This window comes from Neodiprion virginianus, chromosome 7 (assembly GCF_021901495.1).
Source record: "Neodiprion virginianus isolate iyNeoVirg1 chromosome 7, iyNeoVirg1.1, whole genome shotgun sequence".
NCBI lineage: Eukaryota > Metazoa > Arthropoda > Insecta > Hymenoptera > Diprionidae > Neodiprion > Neodiprion virginianus.
In genome coordinates, this window is record NC_060883.1 from 8,783,386 (window position 1) to 8,807,997 (window position 24,612).

Consider the following 24,612-nt stretch of genomic DNA (forward strand, 5'->3'; position numbering starts at 1 on the left):
GTACCCGATCCGCAATCGTCGCGAACGCGCGATTTGGAGCTAGAAAGAGAGTCCTTGAATCGTCTTCGGCAAGAGATAGAAGAAGAGCGACGATCTCTCGAGGCTCAACGACAACATAGCCAACACCTGATCAACAATCAAGGCCAGCATAACGTCAATACCGAGGAGATTTCGTCGATCATAAGTAATGTACACAACCTTAATTTGGACTTGAAATTACCTAAATTTAAAGACGAGTATGAATCGAATCCGATAGAATTTTTAGAAATGTTGGAAAGGTTTTTTACCGCAAAAAATGTAAAGCCAGGTCAGAAGTTATTGATAGTTGAACATTCGTTAGAGGGAAGAGCAAGCTTATGGAAGGATTTACAAGGCGATGTGGAAAATTATGAGATATTTAAAGAGCGTTTTCTTGAGGAGTTTTATTCGGTGCCGGTGAGAGTGCGATTTAAGAAAAATTGGATGGATAGACGTTATGATTCACGAACAGAGTCGTTACAAACGTACTTTTACCGTCAATTAAAAGAATCCAAATATTTTATTCCCCAGTTAATAGAGTACGAAATAAATTATCAAATTATCCAACAATATCCGAATTGGGTGAGGGAAACGCTGGCAACGGTAAATTATCACGATTCGAAAATAATAGGACAAACGTTAGCGAATTTAGATAGTATACGACGCGAACGGGAAAATAAATACGATCGAAACGACCCAGAAAAAAATCAAAACAAATATTCGAACACGAAAATTAGACGGATGGAAATACGAGGAAGAAATTACGACAGGTCTTACAGAAATAATCGTCGCGGAAATGACCCGGGGCCATATCAAAATAAACACCCGAGACACGAAAATAATATTCCGAATTCATTTGGGAATCTTAATATGCCGGACACTCGTTTCCCACCTCCAAGGCCGTCGTCTAATGGAGAAACGGCAATGCGAAATTCAAACAACCATTTAAACTAACAGGTGATGCGATGCCTTCGGGTCCTCCATCGCATCGACGGGGCTTCGATTTTTTGGAAGAATTACGGGTAGGAATCGAAGGAAACGAGGGCCTAGATATTAAGGAGGAAGAATTGACGTTATCTCAATGCCCTCATTTGAAAATAACGATAGGTGGTCAAGGTCAAGTAGCGCTTCTTGATACGGGTAGCCAAGTGACTGTTATTTCCGAGCTGTTTTTTAATGTTTTGAAAAAAAAATTTGCTTTAAAAGAATTACCTGTGACCAATTTAGTTGTTTCTACCGCGATTGGAAAAAAAGCCACGACGATAAGGCGTCAAATTTTTTTGGAAATACGCGTTGAAGATATGACCATATCGGGTACGTTTCTGGTCGTTCCGTATTTAACGTCGGATGTAATATTAGGCAATGATTGGCTTTTGAAAAATCAAGTGATATTAAATTATAAACAAGGGTTTATAGAAGTCCGCGACCGTCGTTTATCAAAGTCATCGATTATATTTGACGCTTGTGCGCCTGAAAAACTTGTTTGTTCCCGGAAAGACGATACGATCTATGTTTATGTGATAAAATCTCACGAGATTTCGGTTGAGAATGGACTGAACTACAATCAAGTTGTAGTTGACAAAAATGACGAGATCATTGATGAAAGCGATCTAAATAACGAAAACGTTGGCGCGAGTAAAACCAACGCGGATAAAAGCTCGAAGTTGTGCGATATTAGAGTACAAATTAAAAACCGTGAAAATACACTCGAAGAAAATTTATCGGCAAATATATATGTTTTAGAAACGATGAAAAATGAAGAAAAGCATAATCAAAGTACAGCAGTGGAACAGACAAGTAATTTAAATGAATTCGCGAATATCGTGGAAAATGCCAAATCCCTTAGTGATGAACAAAAGAATAATTTGTATAACGTATTAATAAAATCGCAAACGCTATTCTCGGATAAAGCAGGATGCGCTAGAGGTTACGAACACCAACTAAAATTGACAACGAATAATCCGAGTATCCGACACTCGTATCCAATACCATTGCAAGTCCGAGAACCAACAGCTCGTGCGATAAAAGAAATGATCTCGGAAGGAATTATTGAACGTGGAATTAGCCAGTTTTGCAATCCTCTCCGAATAGTTAGGAAGGTGGATGGGACAGTCAGAGTATGTTTGGATGCAAGATTTCTTAACAAGGCTATAGAGGATGATCACGAATCGCCGCCGTTAATTAACGAATTGTTACAGAAATACCATGGTTGTCAATGGTTCTCTAAGATGGATCTCACACACGGATATTGGCAAGTTCCATTACACAAAGAATCGAGACCTTATACTGCCTTTTTATTTGATTCTCACACATACCAATTTTGTCGAATCCCTTTTGGATTAAAAACAGCCGGAAGCGGGTTTATCCGTGCCCTGAGTTTTGCGTTGAAAAATGATTTTGACAAGTATGTGTCATGTTATATAGATGATATTCTGATTGGGACGAAAACCTTCGAAGAACACATCCGAGTAATGGAGGGGATATTTAAGCGTTTACTTGGTTATAATTTTACACTTCGATTATCGAAGTGTCTATTTTTCCAAGAGAGCGTCCCTTTTCTTGGATTTATGGTTTCTTCGAAAGGTATTGAGCCTGAACCTCAGAAATTAGAATCAATTTTGAAATTTGACGAACCTAAAAATAAAAGGCAATTACAACAGTTTTTAGTCGTGTGTAATTATTATAGGCAATTCAACATAAAACACAGTAAATCGGTAGACCCTCTTAGAGAATTATTAACCAAAGACAAAGCGTGGGAATGGTCGCATAAACACTCAGATGCGTTCCAAAAAATGAAAAAAGATTTTAGCGAATGCATTACGCTCAAACATGTGATCCCATTAACACCATTTAAAGTTCAAACGGATGCGAGTGATCGAGGAATAGCTGGAATACTGTACCAGATAGATGAAAACGAACAACATAACATTATTGCTGTGGTGAGTCGATGTTTATCGCGGTGTGAAATTAATTATACAACCACTGAAAAAGAGCTTTTAGCCATAGTTTATGCGATTGAAAAATTTAGGGTTTATCTAATTGGAGTAAATTTTGAGATCGTTACGGATCATAAGAGTTTGACATTTTTAAGATCGTCAACATTTCAAAATGCTCGTATTATACGATGGAACCTTCTCCTGCAGCAATACTCGTTTACAGTGTCTTACTGTCGTGGCAGCGACAATACGGTAGCAGATTTCTTTAGTAGAAACCCCGAGGGTAAATTCGTGGAACAAATGCAAGAAAAAATCGTAATCTCGTCAATGGACCAATACTTTTTGCCTATAAGAGATACAGAGGAGACATCATTGATTTCAATTGCCATGTTGAAATATGATGCGAATTTGAAACGGAGTTTCGAAACGTTGGGCGAATGGCAGCTTAAAGATCCATACATTAAGGGCAAAATTGATGCAATGGACGAGATAGGAGGGGAAGAATCAGGATTTATCATACACTCTGGCATTTTGTTCCACAGAAATAAGAACAGAGAAAATTGGAGAATAGTTATTCCGGAAAATATGGAACGACTTTTAATTGACGCTATTCATACGAAATTAGCGCATCCTGGGGTGTATAAAACGATTGGATATCTGAAACAATTTTATTATTGGCGTGGAATGGCGTCACAGGTTAAAAAATTCATTATGTGCTGCGATTTGTGCCAGCGCGTCAAATATTTAACAATATCAATGGAAGGGGAATATAATTGGGTTGCAACAACAAAGCCAAACGAACTCGTTACGGTGGATTTCTATGGTCCTTTGCCAACAGGACGAGGAGGAGTGCAATATATTTTTGTTATGTTAGATGCATTTTCAAAATTAGTCAGTCTGTTTCCAATGAAAAAAGCAACTACGCGCACGTGTTTGAAAAAAATAATGGAGTATTATATTCCAAAAATCGGAAAGCCTGAGCGAATATTATCCCATCACGGTAGTCAATTCATGTCTGAGGTGTGGAAAATGGAACTCCAAAAACTGGGAATTAAAACTCTTTTCAGCTCGATCAGGCATCCTCAGTCGAATCCAACGGAACGGGTAATGAGAGAGCTAGGCCGTTTGTTTAGAACTTTATGTGCTAAGAAACATACGAAATGGGCCGAAATGGTTCCACAAATTCAAGAATTTTTGAACGTTACTGTGCACCAAAGTACCGGTATGACACCTCAAGAATTGCATTTTGGCAAGCCGATAAAAGATGAAATTCATAAAATCATTCAATTTCCACAAAGTCACGATCCGTCTCATGAATATTTGATAACGCTGGCGCGAGAAAATTTGAAGAAAAATTTTGAATATCGCAAAAACGGGCAACATAACATAACGAAGGTTCAATTATCGGTAGGAGATTTGGTTTTACTTAGAGTCAGACATTTGTCGAATGCATTTGATAAAGTAATAAAAAAGTTTTTCCATCTATTCGAGGGTCCGTACAAAATTGGACGTCGTATTGGCGAAAATGCTTTTGTACTCGTCGATCCAAATAATGAACAGAAAGAAATAGGCACATATAATCGACGTAATCTCCGAAAATATTGCGTTGAAAGTAAATACAACTCTAGTTAATTTAAAAATAATTTAATTTAAAGTATTGTAAATATCGTGGTAGAAATATCATTGCTATGAATGTGACGACGGAAATCTATATGATCAAACAGATTCTGGAATGACAAGAGGAGATAGGTCTCCTTGACCCTTTTAAAACTGAACGCGGTCATTGAGGTTGTATGACAAGATCGTTTTTGAATTAGAATGTGTGTGAGTGGTGACCGTGTCCTGATTCGAGGTGAAATATCTGCTTGTATATTTTTAATGTGTGGTATGCCGTACTGCGGAATGTGTGCGATTTGTATCAGAGGTCGAAAATATTTATTTGTATTTTTTTTTTTTTTTTTCTTTCCTCGGGCTGTGTGCTTTGCTAAGACATGTTATGAGTAATTGAATATTGTTGTACATGACGAAAGAAAGCTCTGCCATAGGTTGTGTGTCGTCGGACGACCGAGGATATCGTGTTCCTAGACCGAACTCCTCCACTGGGCTACATGACCTTGGACGAATTTCATGTCCAGAATTAAAAGGCATCAACGATCTTTGAAGCACTGAAGCGGTTCGCGCTTTATGGTCAAGAATCATCGGTCCCTCGAGTCGTCACATCATAAATTGTCATCGCACTACTACAAAGGGTGTCGGATCGATCTAAGGTCGTTGTTCGACCAATGAATTTCCGATCGAGAATCAACATCGCTTTAAACGGACAGGTTAAGCCATTCATCCGGGTGTCATGCGGCACACCTCCTCCGAGATGCGTCGCATTACAGGAGGGGAATTGTAAGGTGATAAATCCAAAATTTTGAATTTGTCCGCGGTCAAAATCGAATCCTATAATCGAAGAATCCACCGATCCTCGATCTCTCATTTCCTCCCCTCGAATCACACTACCGAGTTCGCTTTCGCGAGCTCGGCCTCTTTGCTCTGGGACGGCGAAGGGACCGGTCATCCGCTCATCTCCCGGTAGGCGACTCAACGGAAACTGGCCAATACATCTAACTAGATTTAACGTGGAGAATCTATTGAACTCATCGACTTCGATCCCGGATTCCAGTCCCAGGGCAGGAGCCAACGTGGGAGAAAAACGAGCGTCCTAGATAAGTTGAAATTTGAAGGATTGTTTATTTAAAAGTCTCATCGAACTCCAAGATGAATCCGCGAATGATGTATAAATGGGGATGAGTGTGTGTACGTATCTGTATGTGACGGTGTGTAACTGTATGCGACCGTGTGTGAAAATAGGGCCTCATATGTTCAATAAAAATAAAACTAGTATAAATTGATTTTACATGGTTTATTGTCAAGTGGCGATTAGCGCTGTATGTAGTAGAGGACGATCGCGGTTAGCGCGCCGGGTCAAATGCTGTTTTGGTTTTGAGTTATTGTTTATTGTTAAGGCAGCGACTAGCACATGTAGGCTTAGAGGTCGTCTAGATTTATTAATTTTTTTTGTTGTTTTTTTTTTTGTTTTGTTAGATCTAAGTATTTGATGTTGAATCGCGAAGAGCGAATTTTAAATTATTCTTTCATTTGTTTTGTATTATCGCTGTCTGGAAATATATCATTTTAATTTTCTATTAGCTCAAGAAAATAACGTATTGATGTTGAGTATCTCGCACTCTCTGTACCCAAAAATTACCCCTCCCCCCTCCGCGGTACTGAGTTACCGAGCATATTTGCGAGGCATAACGCATTGACGGTTTCGAGGCCTGTTTATCACGCCAGGCGCCCAACAATATTTCGCGATATTGTTTTCTTAACCCAGGTTACATCGAGGACGCCAAATTATTGTACATGTGGTAAGTTCTCGGTCATTTCTCCGAGTGATCGAGGTACGGAAAAATCCATGTCACAATACATAATATAAAGTGGGCTGCGACAGTTAAATTTCATGTTTTTCGTACGGGATATATGGCACATTATAGCTTCAGTTGTGTCCCTGTTGTGACGATTTTTTTTAATGTGACGATTTTTTTTTTTTTTAATTTTATTACAATTTTAGCTACGTTGGATGAACTATCGACTTTTATGTTTTCAATAGCAAATCGTCAATCTGAATACGAATCATGAGGACGTTCAACCATGAGACACTTTCGTTCTCGTACCAAATGAATAAATAAATTGGGGATGTCAAATAAATTATTGAAAAAAAAACACTCATTCATCCATCCATTCACTCTCAAGATTAAAATAACGAATAAATAAATTAAAGGTGTATAAATAAAATGGTAAATAGAAATTATTAAAAAATTATTCATTGATTCGTCCATTTATTCGCAACATTTAAAATACACTCCCCACACACAAAATATTCGAGTAAAAATGTCTTGGTTATCTTTCCATTCCATTGCGTGCTATTGCGAGTCTATTCTACTTTCTCAAGGCTCCGGCCACCATTGATTCTTTACGTCCATCCAACTTTTGTTCTTTCTATCGTCGTCGAAGTCTGTTTCGTAATGTTCGTTTTCGTAGATGTATTTTTCACTTCATGTTATATGACCAGGCAAAGAGAAAGACAAACCATGACTCCCAGACACTCTGTTATTCGTACAGCATCTTATCGTCAAATCCCTTCCCGCGTTACCGCAAATCCCGTCCACCACATCATCGTCATCCCGAACGCCGCGTCTGGCTTGTCACCGTACTATCTTCACTATCTGACTCTCACACTATCATACGGGGGCCGAATTCATCCCAACTTTTGGGCTGTACGTAGCAAGAGATATACCTATAAATATATCAGTGTGCTAAACAGCGTACTCAAAAAATTCAAAATCTCGATAAAATTGTGAGTTGTCAAAAATCCTTTCAAGGGGACTCGAAGATGGTCAAATCGAATGTGTTTGTCAAATTTCACGGCGAAATTCGGTTTGCGGTTTTCGGAACTACACCCGAAAAATGTATGAATATTTTCACCTAAAATTGAAGAACATTTTGGATAAATCTATAAATTATCAAAAAACTTTATCGCTATTGAGCCTACACACATATTTGAAATTTATGAAATTTTGGTTTGAAATGTACCCTTCAAAAAAAGTAAGAAATGATCGATTGTTCGATTTATTTTTACTGATTCATTTGGCTCATGTACGATTATTGTTTCAGACTCAATTGATCGTTGCATCGATTATTTTTAGCTTAATCACCATCACTACATTTTATGAGCAAAAGTTGAAGTCGTTGAAAAGTTGAACAAGATGTTCAAAACTAAACTGTAATGTGATCATTATCACTGATTATTACGCCCGAACTGTGCTGCTGAAAATGCGTTTTTTTTGTGGAATTTCTGAGTGAAGCATAAAAGCCGACCGATATCTCGTCAAACAGTTGTTCACAGTCTAGAGCCTGGTTATAATACTGTCGAATGAAACTTATATGTAATCACTTTCATACCAACTTTGTGAATCTATGAATAGAAAGTGTTCTTCCTCTTAAGCAACAACTGTAAGAATGTATGTAAGTGTGTTTACATTTTGGAATCTTACGGTTCTGATGCGAAGCCCGTAAGACAGTCAATGACCGTCTAATAATTGAAATGCGGATATGCATTATCATTAATTACGAGGACTTTTCATTGTTGAAGATATAAATTTGATAAATTTGAAAAAATGGTAAATTCGAAAAATTAACGGCGGAGCCAGGAATCGAACCTGGTATCTAGAGATCAGAAGCGTAAGATTCCAAAATGTAAACACACTTACATACATTCTTACAGTTGTTGCTTGAGAGGAAGAACACTTTCTATTCACATATACAAAAGCACAAGAAAACAAATTTGAACTAACTGGTGATGAGAGGAATTAACGACATCAGAGTCAGGGCGGCTAGGTGGTCTAGTGGAGTAAGGCTCCGGTAAAGCATCGCTAGATACCAGGTTCGATTCCTGGCTCCGCCGTTAATTTTTCGAATTTACCAGTTTTTCAAATTTATCAAATTTATATCTTCAATTGTGAATCTATGTAAGCCGTGATCTCAAGTTTTGAATACAATCTTTTTCCCTCAATATCAACCATTATTTTCAAAACCTATTTCTTCAGATGAAAGACAGAACCTTACGGAATTCAATGGCTTACTGATCGACGCGGGCCGCTAAACGTCATGTCGATACTTGTCAAACGATCTGCTTGTTTTCCTTAATTCTGCTGCAGGTGCGGATCCCGAACCTTCAACATTTTGTCGATGGACGCGAAACGCTACACTACACGCTGCAACTTGTAGGACGATCTGTTTGTTTTCTGCAAATTCATCATCGATGCAGGTGCAGATCCAGAATCTTAAACGTTTTCCCAATCGAAGCGGGCCTTTTGAAGTTGTGGCCCAACTTGTCCAACGATTCCAAGAACTGTTTATATTCATAAATTCTGAAAATTCATCATTGCAAGTCCTCCAACGTCTCACTCCCCTCACTGGTCATCCGAGGATAGAAGCACTTTAACGATGCTTACTCCCGACGGAAGAACCTTCTAGAAGCTGACTCTTGCCGAACTTTGCAAGGTTTTCTGGCTGCACTTCGAACTTGCTAGATATGTGTCGATACTATGGTAAAAGTAGATCGCGAGATTTTTTATTGATGCTGGTAAAGAGCGATACAAATTTTAGCCACTGATTATGGTAACGTGTAACACTATGGTAAAGGTCGAACGCAGGATTTTTCACTGATGAAGGTGATAAAGTAACGTGCATGTAGATAATTTTACCAAGAACGATGGTAACGTAAAACGCAAAGCGAACAATTTTTTCCGCTGATCGATGAATCCAGCCACGGTGGGTATAACTTCTTTCACCCCCTCGCCACTGTAGAAAGTTTTGCATCCGGAGCGGTATCAGTAATGCAGGAATTTGTGTTCAGAACTCTCCTCATTATGATACTTATATCATTTTCTTTAGCTTCGAATAAAAGTGTCCTTCTCTCACAATATTGTGGATATTTGTGAGTTATATATTTGTACAAACCGCTATTACATTGAAAGAGGAGTTGAGAATATTTCAGATTTTCCTGTAAAAAGCTGTGTTTTTCTTAACAAATATCTAAATAGAAATTGAAAAAACTTTAGTAATTCAATTATGATACTCCAGCAATAATGCTCTACTTGTCATTAAGTAACTCAATTTTCTGTGAACACTGGATTGTAAAGAAAAATGGTCTCCACTGAGAGTTAATACATAATCAGAGACTACGAATGCTTAAAATCAACTTAAAGTTTATACATTTTTTCTTACCAACTTCGCACAACCATACTTCCACTGGTCCCTCTAGTGTCGTAGTAAACAAAAACTCAACATATTCGCCTTCGGATGAAGTCATGCCTTCAATAACTTGTTTATTTGTCAGGTGTTGCTGTGGAGTTGAATGATGTCTCTACAATCGTTATAAAATTCAGACTTGACCGTCACAATAAATTGTGTTTACCTTGGATATTCTCAGAGATTTAATATTTTCAAACAACTTCTTGACATGCGGTTGAATTAGTTCAGGCTTTTTTGAGTTTGCCAGAATTTCAAGGAGATCATCATTTGATATGAAATAGAACCTCGGGAATACATGTCGTTTTGTTTCTAGATACGCATCAAGGGCATGTTGGATTCCATCCAATTCATCATTCAGTTTGTTCAATCTATTCAAGAGGTCAGCTGTTGAATACATATATATTAAGTGTTGACTATTAATCTATAACCTCATATTGTAGTTAAAAGATATATTCTTACAATATTATTTCAGATGAGATAAACACACAGCAAAAATGGCGTTTTACGTGAAAATGCTTTTCACGCTGACAAGAAAACGGTTGAATTAGTTCCCAAAGTTATTGGAACACATAATCATTCCATAAGTTGTATCGTATTTGGATGATTTTCGTGATAGTTGTGCAATAGGGATATGCAAAATAAAATTTTGTAGTAGAAATCATTTCTGCCTATACGTAGAGAACTTTTTTCGTCACCGTCAAAATAAACCAAGGATTTTTTTTTTTTTAACTTAGCGATTTTAATATTGAACTGATTTTTAAACCTTGGCGATCCAGGGTCTAATACTAATTGCAAATTTTCGATGGTATAGATAGAAAACCTAACGTAATACATGAGAATACGTATTATAACCAAGTCAGCATGATACTACAATATATTAAGTCAAATCACATACTATATGTTGTGACGTGGTATTTCATAACCCGTCACATGTGTTAATTATCGCACTTCCCTATGTACAGAATGTCGCTAAAAATACCGAAAGCAAGTCTGAGGCCAATACTCCAAAAAGAACGACTGGTTATTTTTAAGTGGAATTCTCTTTCTTAAGCTAATTCTATTATATTTTCTAATTTTGTAACGCCACACGAGAACCGACTACAAAACTTCCGCTTCGAGATACCAGGACACTGCCTGACAGGGGTCACGTACCAGCTTAACACCCACCACCACCGACTACGGACTAACGAATACCGCTAAATCCACTCCCGATGGATGCCTACCTAAGTTGTGAACAGGGTCGTGCGTGATGCACAAACAGTACCTCCAACTATTTAAGACTTATTGGCCAGGAGCCGAACCACGAATCAACGCTTCTACCGCTCGGAGCATCGACAGACGGCGTACAGGGCTGTGCGTCAAAAACACAATAAAGCCTCCTGTCGACGATACTTATCAGTCTGGAGCTTAACCGACCATTACACCTACGAACTCGTTGTCTATAAAAAAAAGGACGGTTGTCTCTTAATGAACCGTCTTATCGAAGGGCTGTGGCGTGGGTTGCGCTCGACTATGCGGTCCACGTAGATCTGGTGGATACAGTGTGGGGATCCGGGTTGAGGGCCATCACCATCAGATCGTTCCGGCATGAAGGCTCCGATGAGCGAGGACCGGGATGCAGCGCCAACGAAATAGCCACAACGACGAGTACCAGTAAAGCAAAGAGTGAAGTACAATCGGTCGCAAGTCCAAAATATCAGTAACGCAATATTCTCGCACACTTCAATATCGCATCACATGAGTGATATGACTTCCCCTCTCACCAACGATACCGCACAGCTGAGGGAAAACATCTCCGACCACCGTCCGACGTCCCGATACCTCGATACCTGTCAGCGAAGAGGAAGAAAACAAACAACGAGGGATTATCGCCGCCTACCTGTAGACCCGACCTACGTAACCTGCTGGCCCAATTAGAATAACACAAATTTGAGGTAGAACCACATGTGTAGAGAGATATGAGTAGACAGGGAGAAACCACTGGTGTGCGCCGGCCTGAGTTTCTCTCACCACGCACTACCGGGCTAGCCAATAAACGGGTGTGGCCAGTTCGGTTAGAGACACACTACCTGATACATGTGCCTCATTCATTATACCCTACCTACATCATACCATGGCGCAGTCGGTAGGACGGGGCCAATACATCGCGAAAAGTTGAAGAATAAAATTAGCAAAAGAAAAAAAAGTGAAGACAACGTGTTAAAATAACGTCTTAGTGCATCCAGGGATTATCCCAGAGACGAATAAACGGCAAAACGATGGCAAACGAATACAGAGGAGTTCCGCCGATGTCGATGACGGACAACGTGGGCGAAAACTGGCGGACATGGCGGGCCAGATTTGAAAACTACCTCGTCGCCTCGGAAGCGAACAAAAAATCAGAGGCCACACAATGTGCCCAGTTGCTCCACTACATCGGTGAGGACGGCTTTAAAATATTTACAACATTCACGATCCCGGACGAAGAAAAGGACAAACTCGAACCCCTTATAAAGAAATTCGAGGAACATTTTTTGCCAAAAGAAAATTTGGCGTACGAAAGGTACCAGTTTTTCTCGTATCGCCAACGTGACGGGGAAACGTTGGAACAATTCATAACGGAACTAAAGAAAAAGGCGAAGAAATGCAAACTGGGCAGTCTGAACGACGAATTAATCAAGACGATGATTACCTGCGGAGTAGCCGACGGGTCTATAAGGGAGAAACTGCTCCAAAACTATGAGCAAACTCTCCAGGAAGCTATAGACCGCTGTCTCATAATCGAGAAATCTAAAGAGAGATCGCAGGAGATGGAGCACGCTCTGACGACGACAGCATCGGTTGACGCAATCAAGGGGCGCAGTCAACGCACCGACACAGCGCAACACACTCATACAGCTAAGTCTATAACTTCGTGTATGAAATGCGGATATACTCACGCGATAAACAGATGCTCGGCGTACAATAAAATCTGTAATAACTGTAGAAAGAAAAATCACTTTGCTGAAATGTGTTTCAAAAAACAAGACGGAAACAAGCGCGATCAGAAAATAAACGAAATCAATGAAGATTCAGATCACAGCGAATACCTGTTTATAGCTCAAGTCGAAACCTCAAATGTAAAAGAACGGTGGTACGCGGAGTTAGTAATAAACAATCATAGCATAGAATTTAAAATCGATACGGGCGCTGACGTGAATATTCTGCCCATGCCAATATTTAAAAAGATCAACGTAGCCAAAAAAGAAATTCAAAGAACGAACACGAAATTGAATTGTTATTCGGGCGAAACTCTTAACGTGGTAGGCAAATGTAACGTCACGTGCCACAGGAAAGGCCAAAAACACGAAATTCAGTTTTTTGTAATCGACTCTAACGGAACACCTCTGCTGGGTCGAAAAACCTCGGAGGAAATATATCTCGTTAAAAGAATTTATTCAGTCGAACAGAACAGCTACAATGAATTACGAAAACAATATGAAGACGTATTTTCTGGAATAGGTTGTCTAAGTAAACCGTATCAAATTAAGCTAAAAAAAAATGCCACGCCTGTAATACATCCTACGAGGCGAGTTCCTTTGCCGCTGCGAGACACTCTCAAACAAGCATTGGATAAACTTGAAAAAGACAAAATAATCGAAAAGAAAGAGGGTCCGTCAGAATGGGTAAACGCACAAGGAAGTCCTAGATGCGGCCAGACAAAACGGCGTTCGGTTTAACATAGATAAATGCGAGTTGGGGAAAAAACAAATTAAATACATTGGTCATATAATCTCCGAGAATGGTATTGCTCCAGACAGTACAAAGATAGAAGCCATCAAAAAAACTACCGGTGCCGCAGAATAAAAAACAGTTACAAAGAATCCTCGGGATGCTAACGTACGTCAGTAAATTCGTAGTCAATTTCGCGGAGAAAACGGCTCCCCTAAGAAATGTTCTGAAAATAGATGGGGTTTTTGAATGGAACGCGGAGAAACGGAGAGCATTCGACCAGCTAAAGGCATGCCAATCGAGCGCTCCAGTATTACAGTTCTTCGATGTAAATAAAGAGACGACACTTTCAGTCGATGCTTCGCAGGCGGGGCTAGGAGCCGTATTACTCCAAAATAGACTTCCTTGTGCGTACGCGGCGAAAGCGATGACCGATACATAAACGCGTTATGCGCAAATAGAGAAAGAGCTGTTGGCAGTTTGTTTCGGTTTAGAGCGATTCCACGGTTATATTTACGGGAAAAAAATAGTCGTCGAAACGGATCATAAGCCGCTAATACCAATATTTCAAAAGCCCCTGAACAAATGTCCAGGAAGACTTCAAAGAATGTTGGTGCAAATTCAGAAATACGACATAGAGATCGTTTATCGCCCAGGCAAAGAACTCTATATAGCAGATGCTTTGTCGCGGGCTTACGATAAAAACGATAAGTTCCTAGGATGGTCACAAGAAATTGAATCACAAGTATGCTCAGTAAATTATGTAAACGCAACTCCCGAAAAGATAAAACAGCTAATCGAAAGTACCGAGAAAGACAGTGAGTTAAAAGCGTTAAAAGAAATAATTCAAAACGGTTGGCCGGACAACTCAAACAAACTGCCAGCAACGGTAAGACCGTATGCTCAATATAAAAGCGAACTTGTTAGTGTAGACGGTTTAGTTTTTAAAAACGATTGTTTAGTGATCCCGCGTGAAATGCGAAATGAAATAATCGACAGAATACACTATTCCCACCAAGGAATTACTAAATGTCAGAAAATCGCACGCGAATCGGTATTTTGGCCAGGTATCTCGAGTCAAGTCAAACAAAAAATCGGCAGTTGTCCAATCTGTTTAAAATACTCGAACTCACAAAACAAGGAACTTCTTCAACCCCATGAAATTCCAGAACTACCATGGAACAAAATTGCGTGTGACATATACGAGATAAATGGCCAGAAATACCTTCTCGTTGTAGACTACTATTCAAAGTATCTTGAAATAGCCGAGCTACGGCGAAACGCGACAAGCGAAAACGTGATTAGACACTGTGAGATTATAGAATTAACAAAAATATATTATTTGCGAGATTATACATAAGACCAAATATATTTAATTCTGGGAATCTAGCTTCACCAGTCCGACGTCAGCTTTTCTTTCTTTACACCAATCAAATATTAGAATATCGGTTCACTAACCGTACGATCCCTACAGGGCGAAATTACAATTGTGAGATTATACAAATAACCAAATATATTTAATTCTGGGAATCTAGCTTCACCAGTCCTACGTCAGCTTTTCTTTCTTTACAACAATCAAATATTAGAATATCGGTTCACTAACCGTACGATCCCTACAGGGCGAAATTACAATTGTCTGAGCAACTTATCTTTTTAGATGCCTCGTCGATCGTTGGCTCTTTCTTTTAGACTCCGGGGACTCTCGGATGGTGATTTGGCGGAGAATTAATTTGTGGAATCTCCCGATGTTCAACTCGATCGGGATGGGCCGTCCGTATCCAGTCCACGTTCTCCTCCCTTCCTCCTTCTCCAGTTGTTATAAATTGGCACGCGTCTGACCCCTTCAACGTCCCCGGAGAGAAAGAGAAAGAGATCCCGTGGTACCCGAAAATCTTACCCCTTTCGCTGGCCGCGCGAATACCGCGAACGTATCGGCTATTAACGCTACTCGGCGCCGCGTCACCGATCTCCTCTAATTTAACATCTTAGTGGCCTAATAAGGCCGCGAATATTTGAACTTCGCATCGGCACTTACAACACCTCAAAACAATGTTTGCGTCTCACGGTGTACCGGTGACCATAGTATCTGACGGAGGTACTCAATTTACATCGCAAGAATTTGAGAAATTCGCGAAAGAGTGGGAGTTTGATCATGTAACATCATCTCCAACGTATGCGCAGTCCAATGGCATGGCTGAAAGACACATTCAAACGTTCAAGAAATTAGCGAAAAAAATAATAGAAGAGAAAAAAGATGTACAAATGGCGTTGTTACACTATCGCAATACTCCTGTAATCGGGAATCGATCGCCCGCCGAACTATTAATGTCACGCAAACTCCGATACAATTTGCCGAACTGTAGAGAAAAATTCCTACCTAAAGTGGTACCAAACAACATAAAAAAAATGATTGTCAAAGAACAGAACAAACAAACAGAATATTATAATAGAAGGGGAGCGAAAAACCTTCCTGAAATTCCCGACAACACAGACGTCTACGCACAACTCCAACCTAACAGCCTATGGCAACCGGCAAAAGTCATATCTCAAACAGGCAACAGACGCTACAGCATACAGACTAAAACGGGGAACATCCTCACGAGAAACAGACGATTCCTGAAACCCTTTAAAAAAACAATGGCAAAAAATAAACCTCCCTCGTCTCCTCTCGTCGCTAACGGCGACAATAAGACCTACTACATTCCTTTGGATGACGAAACAAATTCCCAAACAGATGACACCGAGACAACCTCAGATAGCGAGGGTCCTGAAACCGCACCGGCGGTCGAGCTTAACGATACGAGCATTGCGGAATCTCAAAACGGTATCGAACCAGATCAAAGCATAATTATAGTAGACAATTCGACCGAGGCTGACGAGACGTGGTCAGAAGCCGAGACAATGCCTACCGCAACGATCACACAAAGCGGTAGAGAAAGTAAACCACCAAGTAGACTACAGATAGAATAAGCTAGTATGTAAGAACATATAGGATAAGCTTGTAAAAAACTAAAAACAAAAAAAAAAAATGTAAAAAAAACAAAAAAAACCAAAAAAAAAACTTATATATATATATAGCAACGCATAGAATAATTACGTAGTAATTAAACTAGAAAAAGAAGGATGTAGAGAGATATGAGTAGACAGGGAGAAACCACTGGTGTGCGCGGGCCTGAGTTCCTCTCGCCACGCACTACCGGGCTAGCCAATAAACGGGTGTGGCCAGTTCGGTTAGAGACACACTACCTGATACATGTGCCTCATTCATTATACCCTACCTACATCATAACAACATGACAGCAGCACGACGAAAATCAGGATCACCGCTCGTCTCGACACTCTACGCTCAGTTTTCGCTCTAGAAAGACGCGCACTCGATATATCATCCAGTTATCGCCATCTCTATAAGTACAGTTTCTCGCTTCGTATCGCATCTTCTGTACCTGTTCTACCTTCTTTTCACGTAAGTGAGGTTCCTTTTCTATTTTGTTAAGCCACGAAATTACTTGCAATATATCGTATCTTTATCTCTCTCTCTCTATCTCTATCAGTTGGTCTGCGTGAGCCACCTGGGCTCGTACCTTATTCTCTACTATTCCTCATCTTATCCCTTTCTATTTCTTATTGCAAGTAACTTCGCGACTGGTTGACTCTTACTCACGCATTGTTAGTAACTATTGCTTTATTTTATTATTTCTCTCTTCTAGAATACCTAAATACCCATATCGCTGTATAGCAGCGTGTTCTGTTAAGTTATCAATTCTTACCTTAGCTATTGAGCATTACTATTTCGTTATACTTCTTCTGATTAACTCATAACTGTTTCTTTACCTATTATCTTCGAGTAATTAATTGTAGTGAGTGTACTGCGTGAGCGATCTTATATCTCACTCATCGTTCTGTTGACTTTGGAGTATTGCGCCGTATCGAATAACATCTTTTTCAATATTTTCTTCGCTAATACCGCTAATCGTAGTTGTTCGTAGTCTCTTTGGTTCGTCGTATGCTGCGCATTAATTCTCTTGAGTATTTGTCTTAATCCCGAAATTATCTTTTACCGTTCCGAATATTATCTCTCTCATTGTTGCACTTATTGCAAACTAGAGACTCCGTACTATCTGTTAGTTTCTATATTTTATAATAATTCTCTACTTGACCTGATTCCTTGAATTCACCTCGTAATTAATAATTCCCTGCCTCTGTTATATCTCTGATGATTTTGGTAATGTGATAACTATTACAATTTTTGTATTTCGCATGTTTCTTATAATCGCTCCTCGTATTTTATGGCTTGCTTGATTAATGCTTAATTTAAGTACCTTATGTCTTTCTCTGTTCTGCTTACTTATTGTAAAACCGTAATTATTACCTCGAATAATAGTATCACGAGCCTACGCACATCTCTCGTTTATTCTACAAACGTCCTGTTTATTTGTTAAATCTCTCGCTTAACTTTCCTATGGCTGTAAACTAATTGTCTCAGATATCTTAATTGTAGCTAAATCTCTTTAGTTATCCGCTTGTTATTAATATTTATCGCTTCTTGGTCAATATATTTGATACTATTTCTGCTTCACCTGTTTCTTATTTTATCTATTGGATTCAACCCCTCCCGTCTACCATTATCTTGTCTATACTGAGCAAGCTGTGCAAAACCGTCGTAGAACCTGATCTTGTCTTCATCTATATCATTTCTTCTAATTATCTATTTTCTGACGCATATGCGTCTGGCGCCCTACAATCATATCTTTCTCTCTTATTATCTCTCAATATCTAATTATTCAGGTTAGCAACTGCACCGTAGGGTAACCAATCTTTAACCCTCGCACATTACCAAATAAAAAGATTGTTATAATGTATACTGTAACGTTTGCCCAGATGGCAGTGCAGAGCGCACTGTCAGCTGATGCACCGGTGAGTGTCTTTGTCCCATAGAGATATAAGAATAGAGTCAGCCGATACGACCAGCACGCAATAGAAAGTGAAAGGGCAACTAGTGAGTCTGGTTGTCTTTGTCTTATCACGCATGCGCAGCAGGCGAGTCTCGGCCGCACTCAATACGAAAATATATATAAAAAAATCATATAATCAGTAGTAAGACTACGAATAGTAGTAAGACTATGAATCAAATAAAATGTAGTATTAATATAATTTAAATAAACTGATGAATCTCGAATTTTTCAAGGATATGTAAAGGTGAAGATATATAAAAACATTCAATATTTAACTGAAAAGTACATTTATTGTGGACTTGATATTCTATTTGTTGCCTGCTGAATAGAGTCATTTCATTATTGCGCATTCTGATTCTTTCGATTGTTTCTCTTAATGAGGAACCTGTAGTGCTATTTTTCGGGAAAGGCAACACGAATCAGGTTATGTTTGTGTCAACAACGTTCAAAAACTTTGGGCACGCCAGCACATGCGTGATTAGACAAAGACAACCAGATTCGCTAGTTGCTCTCTCTCTCTTTCTATCGCGTGCTGGTTTTCACTTACGTGCGCTCCTATGGCTCACGTACTTCATTCTTATATCTCTATGCTTTGTCCTCGCTACAATAGATAAGTTGTCGGATTTCGATATTCAAGGAACTCCAAATACCAGTTGCTAAAAGAATTGCTGAATTGTAAAGTCCCTGGCTCTTGCAGTTCCGGATTTTACACTTCCCTGCGTGTTGAGGTGCGGCGCGTGAGTGTTTTACTTCCTATTTAATCCTTTTTCTTATGAATGTATTTCTTACTCATAGGACTAGGATTTAACGCGTCGTCCTGAGTTTTATCCACTATTAAATACTGTAAGCTATCAGATCCAGTATTACCCTTCACTGTAGTCCTGAGTATCCACCGGTTAAGGTTTTCCTCAAACTCCCTATTTTACCTCCCTTAACGGTGGAAATGAATGCAGAGGTTGTTTTTAAATGAAGCTCAAATTGAACTTAAATACAAATTGGAACGCCCTTTTTATTAAAGGTAATCAACTGAATTCTGGTTTTGACAGCAATAACTTACATTGAAATAATCTTCTTATAGCTAATTTTCTATTCCAACTTACTCTATTAAAGAAACTAAAAGTGTGCGAGAATTCATCGGTCCTACTCTTGTATGATATAAAGTGATATTTAAAGAATAATATGTGATATGTTTTATATGTATAAGTTATTTTTTGGCGAATACGGTGGTATAAACCAGTGTTATAAACTGTGGTTGCTTCTGGTATGGGCGGAGCTTAACTCCAGTCAATTATATGACCTCACACTCAAACGCTCTGGTTCGTTCTGTTTGTGATTGAAGGCTTAATATTGGCGCCTCAATATCGAGACTCAAGTGTAGAAATGAATGCCAAAGTGTTATCAGATCGAGAATCGCCACTGATCAGGATGACAGCTCCTGAATTAAAAGGACACTCAGCTATTTTTCTAATTGACACCGGCGCAGATATCAGTCTAATTACAGCTAATATTTTACATCCTGACGTTTTATTCAGTGTACACGAAATTTCTACGATAACGGGAATAACAATTGTTAAAGTTAAAACTTTGGAAATAACAAATTTGATTTTACAAAACGAACCAAGTCAATTTTACGTCGTACGTTCAACCTTTTTGCTAAATCACGACGGTATATTAGGTATAGATTATTTGCGCGAGTGTAAAGCTGAGATCTCTTTTACACTAACACCTTGGTAACGACTACTGACCCGATTAGACCGATACGATTTATCGGATACGAAGAACATTCCGATACCGAAATAAAACCGCAAAAACGATTCTTTAAAATTCGTGCGTGCACAAAGCAAGCCATTGGTATTGACGTAACCAACTGTGGTAGTAGGGAAGCTTATTTGCCACGCGTAGAAACCATCGACGGGATATACATTGGTGAGGCTGCAGTCTCGGTACAAGATGGCGTATGCCATGTTCCTGCAATTAATACCTTGGAAAGATATATTGAGATAGAGATTCCACCACAGGAAGTGATAACTTTTGAATATCACAACTTTCCGGAAGAGAATGAATATCACGATTCAGGTTCAGAAGACTTAAATTTAGAACCTGTAGTGACAGACCGATTTACAGGAATTTAATCAAAATTGCATTTAGATCACTTGAATATAGAGGAACGTGACCACATATGAGATATCATTGAGGAATTCCCAGAATTATTTCATTCACCTGGAGATAAATTAAAATCTACACCCGGCATTCAGCATCGTATACCAACCGAGGATGATATACCGATCAATACGCGACAATATCGGTTCCCTCCAATACATGAAACCGAGATTGAAAACGAAATTAAAATTAAAATCGACAACGGAATAATAGTCCCTTCAAATTCACCGTATAATTCACCCGTGTGGATTGTACCCAAAACACCCGATTCTGCAGCTAGAAAACGATGGCGCATGGTAATCGATAGTAGTATAGCAATAGGGGTTCTACTTACAGATTCCTGTTACCGACACTTACTGACATTCTCCCCAGACTCGAACCCTTTTCTGCGATGACGCCACAGTCTGCCGTACCAACTTGGGGTCAAAACCGTGTGAACTTACCAACAGTTGTATCGATCGACGGTAAGAATCGCACTGCTTTACCAACAATTCTTATCGGTCAAAGGTCGAAATCGTGCTGTTTTACCGACAATCTTACCGACCGAAGGTCAGAGTCTTTATGTAGTGCTCGTCTGCCAACGGTAGAGGGTGCAGCGGGGGCGAAAACTTTTTCACCGTCCCGCATTCTTTTCCCACGATAGGACTGCTGATGTGTAACATAACCCACTCCAAATTGCTTTCCCACGGTAGGACTGCTGATGTGTAACATCAACCACCCCCACATTCTTTTCCCACGTTATCAACTACGTGACATTCCAAAATTAATAGTTCCGAGAATTGTATTTTATCCACTTGGATATCGCTGATGTGTAACATCAACCACCTCACATTCCTTTCCCACGTTATCAACCACGCGACATTCCAAAATTAATGGTTCTGAGAATTATTTATCACCCACTCGGATGCCGGTTTGATATCAACCACGTGACTTTCTTTTGGCTTGTAACTGTCATGTAAACTCAACAATGAATTTGGAACGCGTTCAGTCAAGACCAGAGTGCAAGGTTGACCGATAGCTGTAGTAGTATACATTCAGAGCTAAGGATCCGCGGTGTTGGGTTACTGTCGCTCTAAGAATGCTAAAAGGTGCGCGCGCATACACAAGCGTAAATCTGTCACATCAAACCAGGTCCACCGTCTGTATAAAATAGGTGAGCACATGAAACTTGTACATCAGTAGGACTGCTATTCTTGTGAGACGAAAACCTTAAAATCGTCATGATACGTAATAACGAATTTACCGACGAAGAAGTGATTATCGGATTCAGCAACGCGACGTCAGAGTTTTCGCTAGAAGATCTTCGGTGGCTCGTTGAGTGTGTCCGGAGAGCTCGTGAGCAAACCCACAGACTACACAAGATATATTTTCAGGACAAAACGTTAATTCTGACTTTTCAAAAACGGCAAAACGAAGTAATTGCAGTATTATTGGACAACGAACCAGATGACGATGAACGCGAAGCCGATTTGATCAAGTGTCGTCAGATCAACGAGGAGTAAGAAAGAAACCGAAACGTACACATCTAATGTTACGCACACAATCGAAGACACATCATTTCGGTAGCTTCTAGAAGTTTTTCAAGGATTCTGTGTGGGAGGAATACGGCTATAAAAGTCTGAATTTCAGGTCAGAAAGACAGTCTTGCATCTTCAGCTCTTATGAGGAGAACTCCAAATAAAGCAGAACTAAAACAGCGTATCGATCTGTACTTAAAAAATATTCACGACTTGAAACCCGTTATTAACCAGAAGTCAGAACTCGACAAAGTGACAAAAAAGTTAGCAAATCTAAATTTATCAAGAAACACATAACTACTGAATATTAAAAAAAAAGATGGATTTCACAAAACTCAACAAAGTTGCAAGCATGAACGAATTTCTCTCGACGAAGAAATTGACGGAGCTGGAAATTTTTTGAAATCTACAAAGTCACCGACATTTGACGAGTCCAAACGAGGTTTTGGCAGCGTGTCGTCACAGACCTGAACACCGAATTCAGCGTGTTCTTACCGGCACAGATTGTGCGACTACTGAACGAGGACGAGACCCAATATCAGAAATTCGTGCAGACAATGGAGTAGGAGCGGTTGCTTTTGCAGTATCTGGACGGTCAGTACGGTCAAATTGAATTCAAAGATGCGTCGACTCTCGCCTAATTTATACACCGTACCTGGACAACGTGAACAGCGTCTCCAATTATTCTACGTTGCATATCCTTTAAGAAAATTGTATACGTTTTTTAACAAAGCTTTTTATTTTATACCATTTAATAGTACGACGTTCAATATTGAATAAAAAAATATCAAAAAAATATATGTATTTGTCACTCAGCGCTAAACCATCTTGTCCACCTTAAACTCAACAAATTGTTGGTAACAGCAATTCGAATCGACTTTTACATTCTGAGGAAGTGCTATTTTGAACACCGATGAGCAAAGACGAAGGATTTCTAAGCTACGTTTTGAACCTCGACACTGTAACGTGAACTGTACGATGAGATTTCAGCGGACTCAGTCAAGGATAGAGTGCAAGGTCGACCAACATCTGAGTTGGCGTACGTTTGAAGCCGCAGGTTCTACGGAGTTGGGTTACTATCGCTCTTGGAATGCAAAACATAATGACGTTGGTGTACAGATCAGTCCATAATGAGATGCAAGGTTAAAGCGCAGTTGAGATTTGGTTTGACAAGTTTTTACTAATTTTATAAAAAAAAGTATTCAATATAATATATAGATATATTCGGTTTCTCAACAGAATTTTACGAAAGATTTCAACAATTGGAGAAAAGACGAGAATTATTACAACGATCGGACTTTTGAAAGCACTCGCGGAAAAATTCCAACGTCTTCAGAAAACGGATGGAGGTACGCAGTCGACGAAAATAATACTTGGAATCATCGAGTTTCGACTTGACGTTGATTTCAGTTATTGACCAGGAAAAGAGTGTTCCCGTACAAATACATAGACAGTTGAGAAAAGCTCGAGGACAGACGGCTACCTTCCAAACAACAATTTTACTCAAAATTAAATGATCGGGATATATCAGACGACGACTATGCACATGCATGTGAAGTTTGGCAAACTTTTAACGTTCAAACTTTGGTAGAGTATTCGGACTTGTATTTACAGACGGACGTGTTTTTATTAGTCGACGTTTTTTAAAACTTTCGACAGAGCTGTTGGACAACGTACAACCTGGACCCGTTACATTATGACACCGCGCCCGGTCTGTCGTTTGATGCGATGTTAAAGTATACCGACATCGAGCTCGAGCTTCTCACCGACATAGATATGGTTATGTTTATCGAAAAAGGTATTCGTAGTGGTGTGTCACAGTGCTCGAACAGATACGCTAAGGCTAACAACAGGTACATGGGGAAGGCATTCGATCCTGAGGTCGAAGAATCTGATCTCATGTACTTCGACGTTGATAATTTGTACGATGCTACTATGAGCTTTGCTCTGCCATACAGGTCCTTCGAATGGGTATCAGACTTCTGACAATGCGACGTTGATACCATCTCGGACGATGCGGAGTTTGGTTACATACTGGAGGTGGATTTGGAATATCCTGAGGAGCTGCATGAAATTCGTAAAGACTTACCACTGTGTCCGGAGCACTATATACCTCCGATCTCGGATAGTAAGCAACCGAAATTGACGCCCACGCTACTTTCCAAGAAAAACTACGTTGTTCACTATAACGTTTTGAAAGAAGGCTTACAATTAGGCTTGAAATTACTCAAAATTCACAGAGTTCTCAAATTCAGAAAAACCCCGTGGCTAAAAAAATACATAGATTTGAATACCGATTTGCGCGAAAAATCTCACAACGAATTTGAGAAAAATTTATACAAACTGATGAACATCGCAGTTTTTGGCAAAACAATGGAAAATATTGGGAAGTATAGAGATGTCAGGCTGATCACGAAATGGGATGTAAGATACGGTACCAGAGCTACTATAGCCAAGCCCAGTTTTCACAGCTGCACC

The 24,612-nt window shown here is 39.5% G+C and overlaps 1 protein-coding gene across 1 annotated transcript in view; it reads right to left on the reverse strand.

Moving 5' to 3' along the window:
• LOC124308425 (dynein axonemal heavy chain 2) overlaps positions 1-24,612 on the reverse strand; it is a 618,723-nt gene that overhangs the window by 413,001 nt on the left and 181,110 nt on the right. Inside the window, exons 9-10 of the mRNA XM_046771133.1 lie at positions 9,970-10,199; positions 9,789-9,900 (exon numbers count right to left, since the gene is read on the reverse strand). Coding sequence (XP_046627089.1) covers positions 9,789-9,900; positions 9,970-10,199 — 342 coding nt within the window. The remainder of the gene's footprint in view (positions 1-9,788; positions 9,901-9,969; positions 10,200-24,612) is intronic.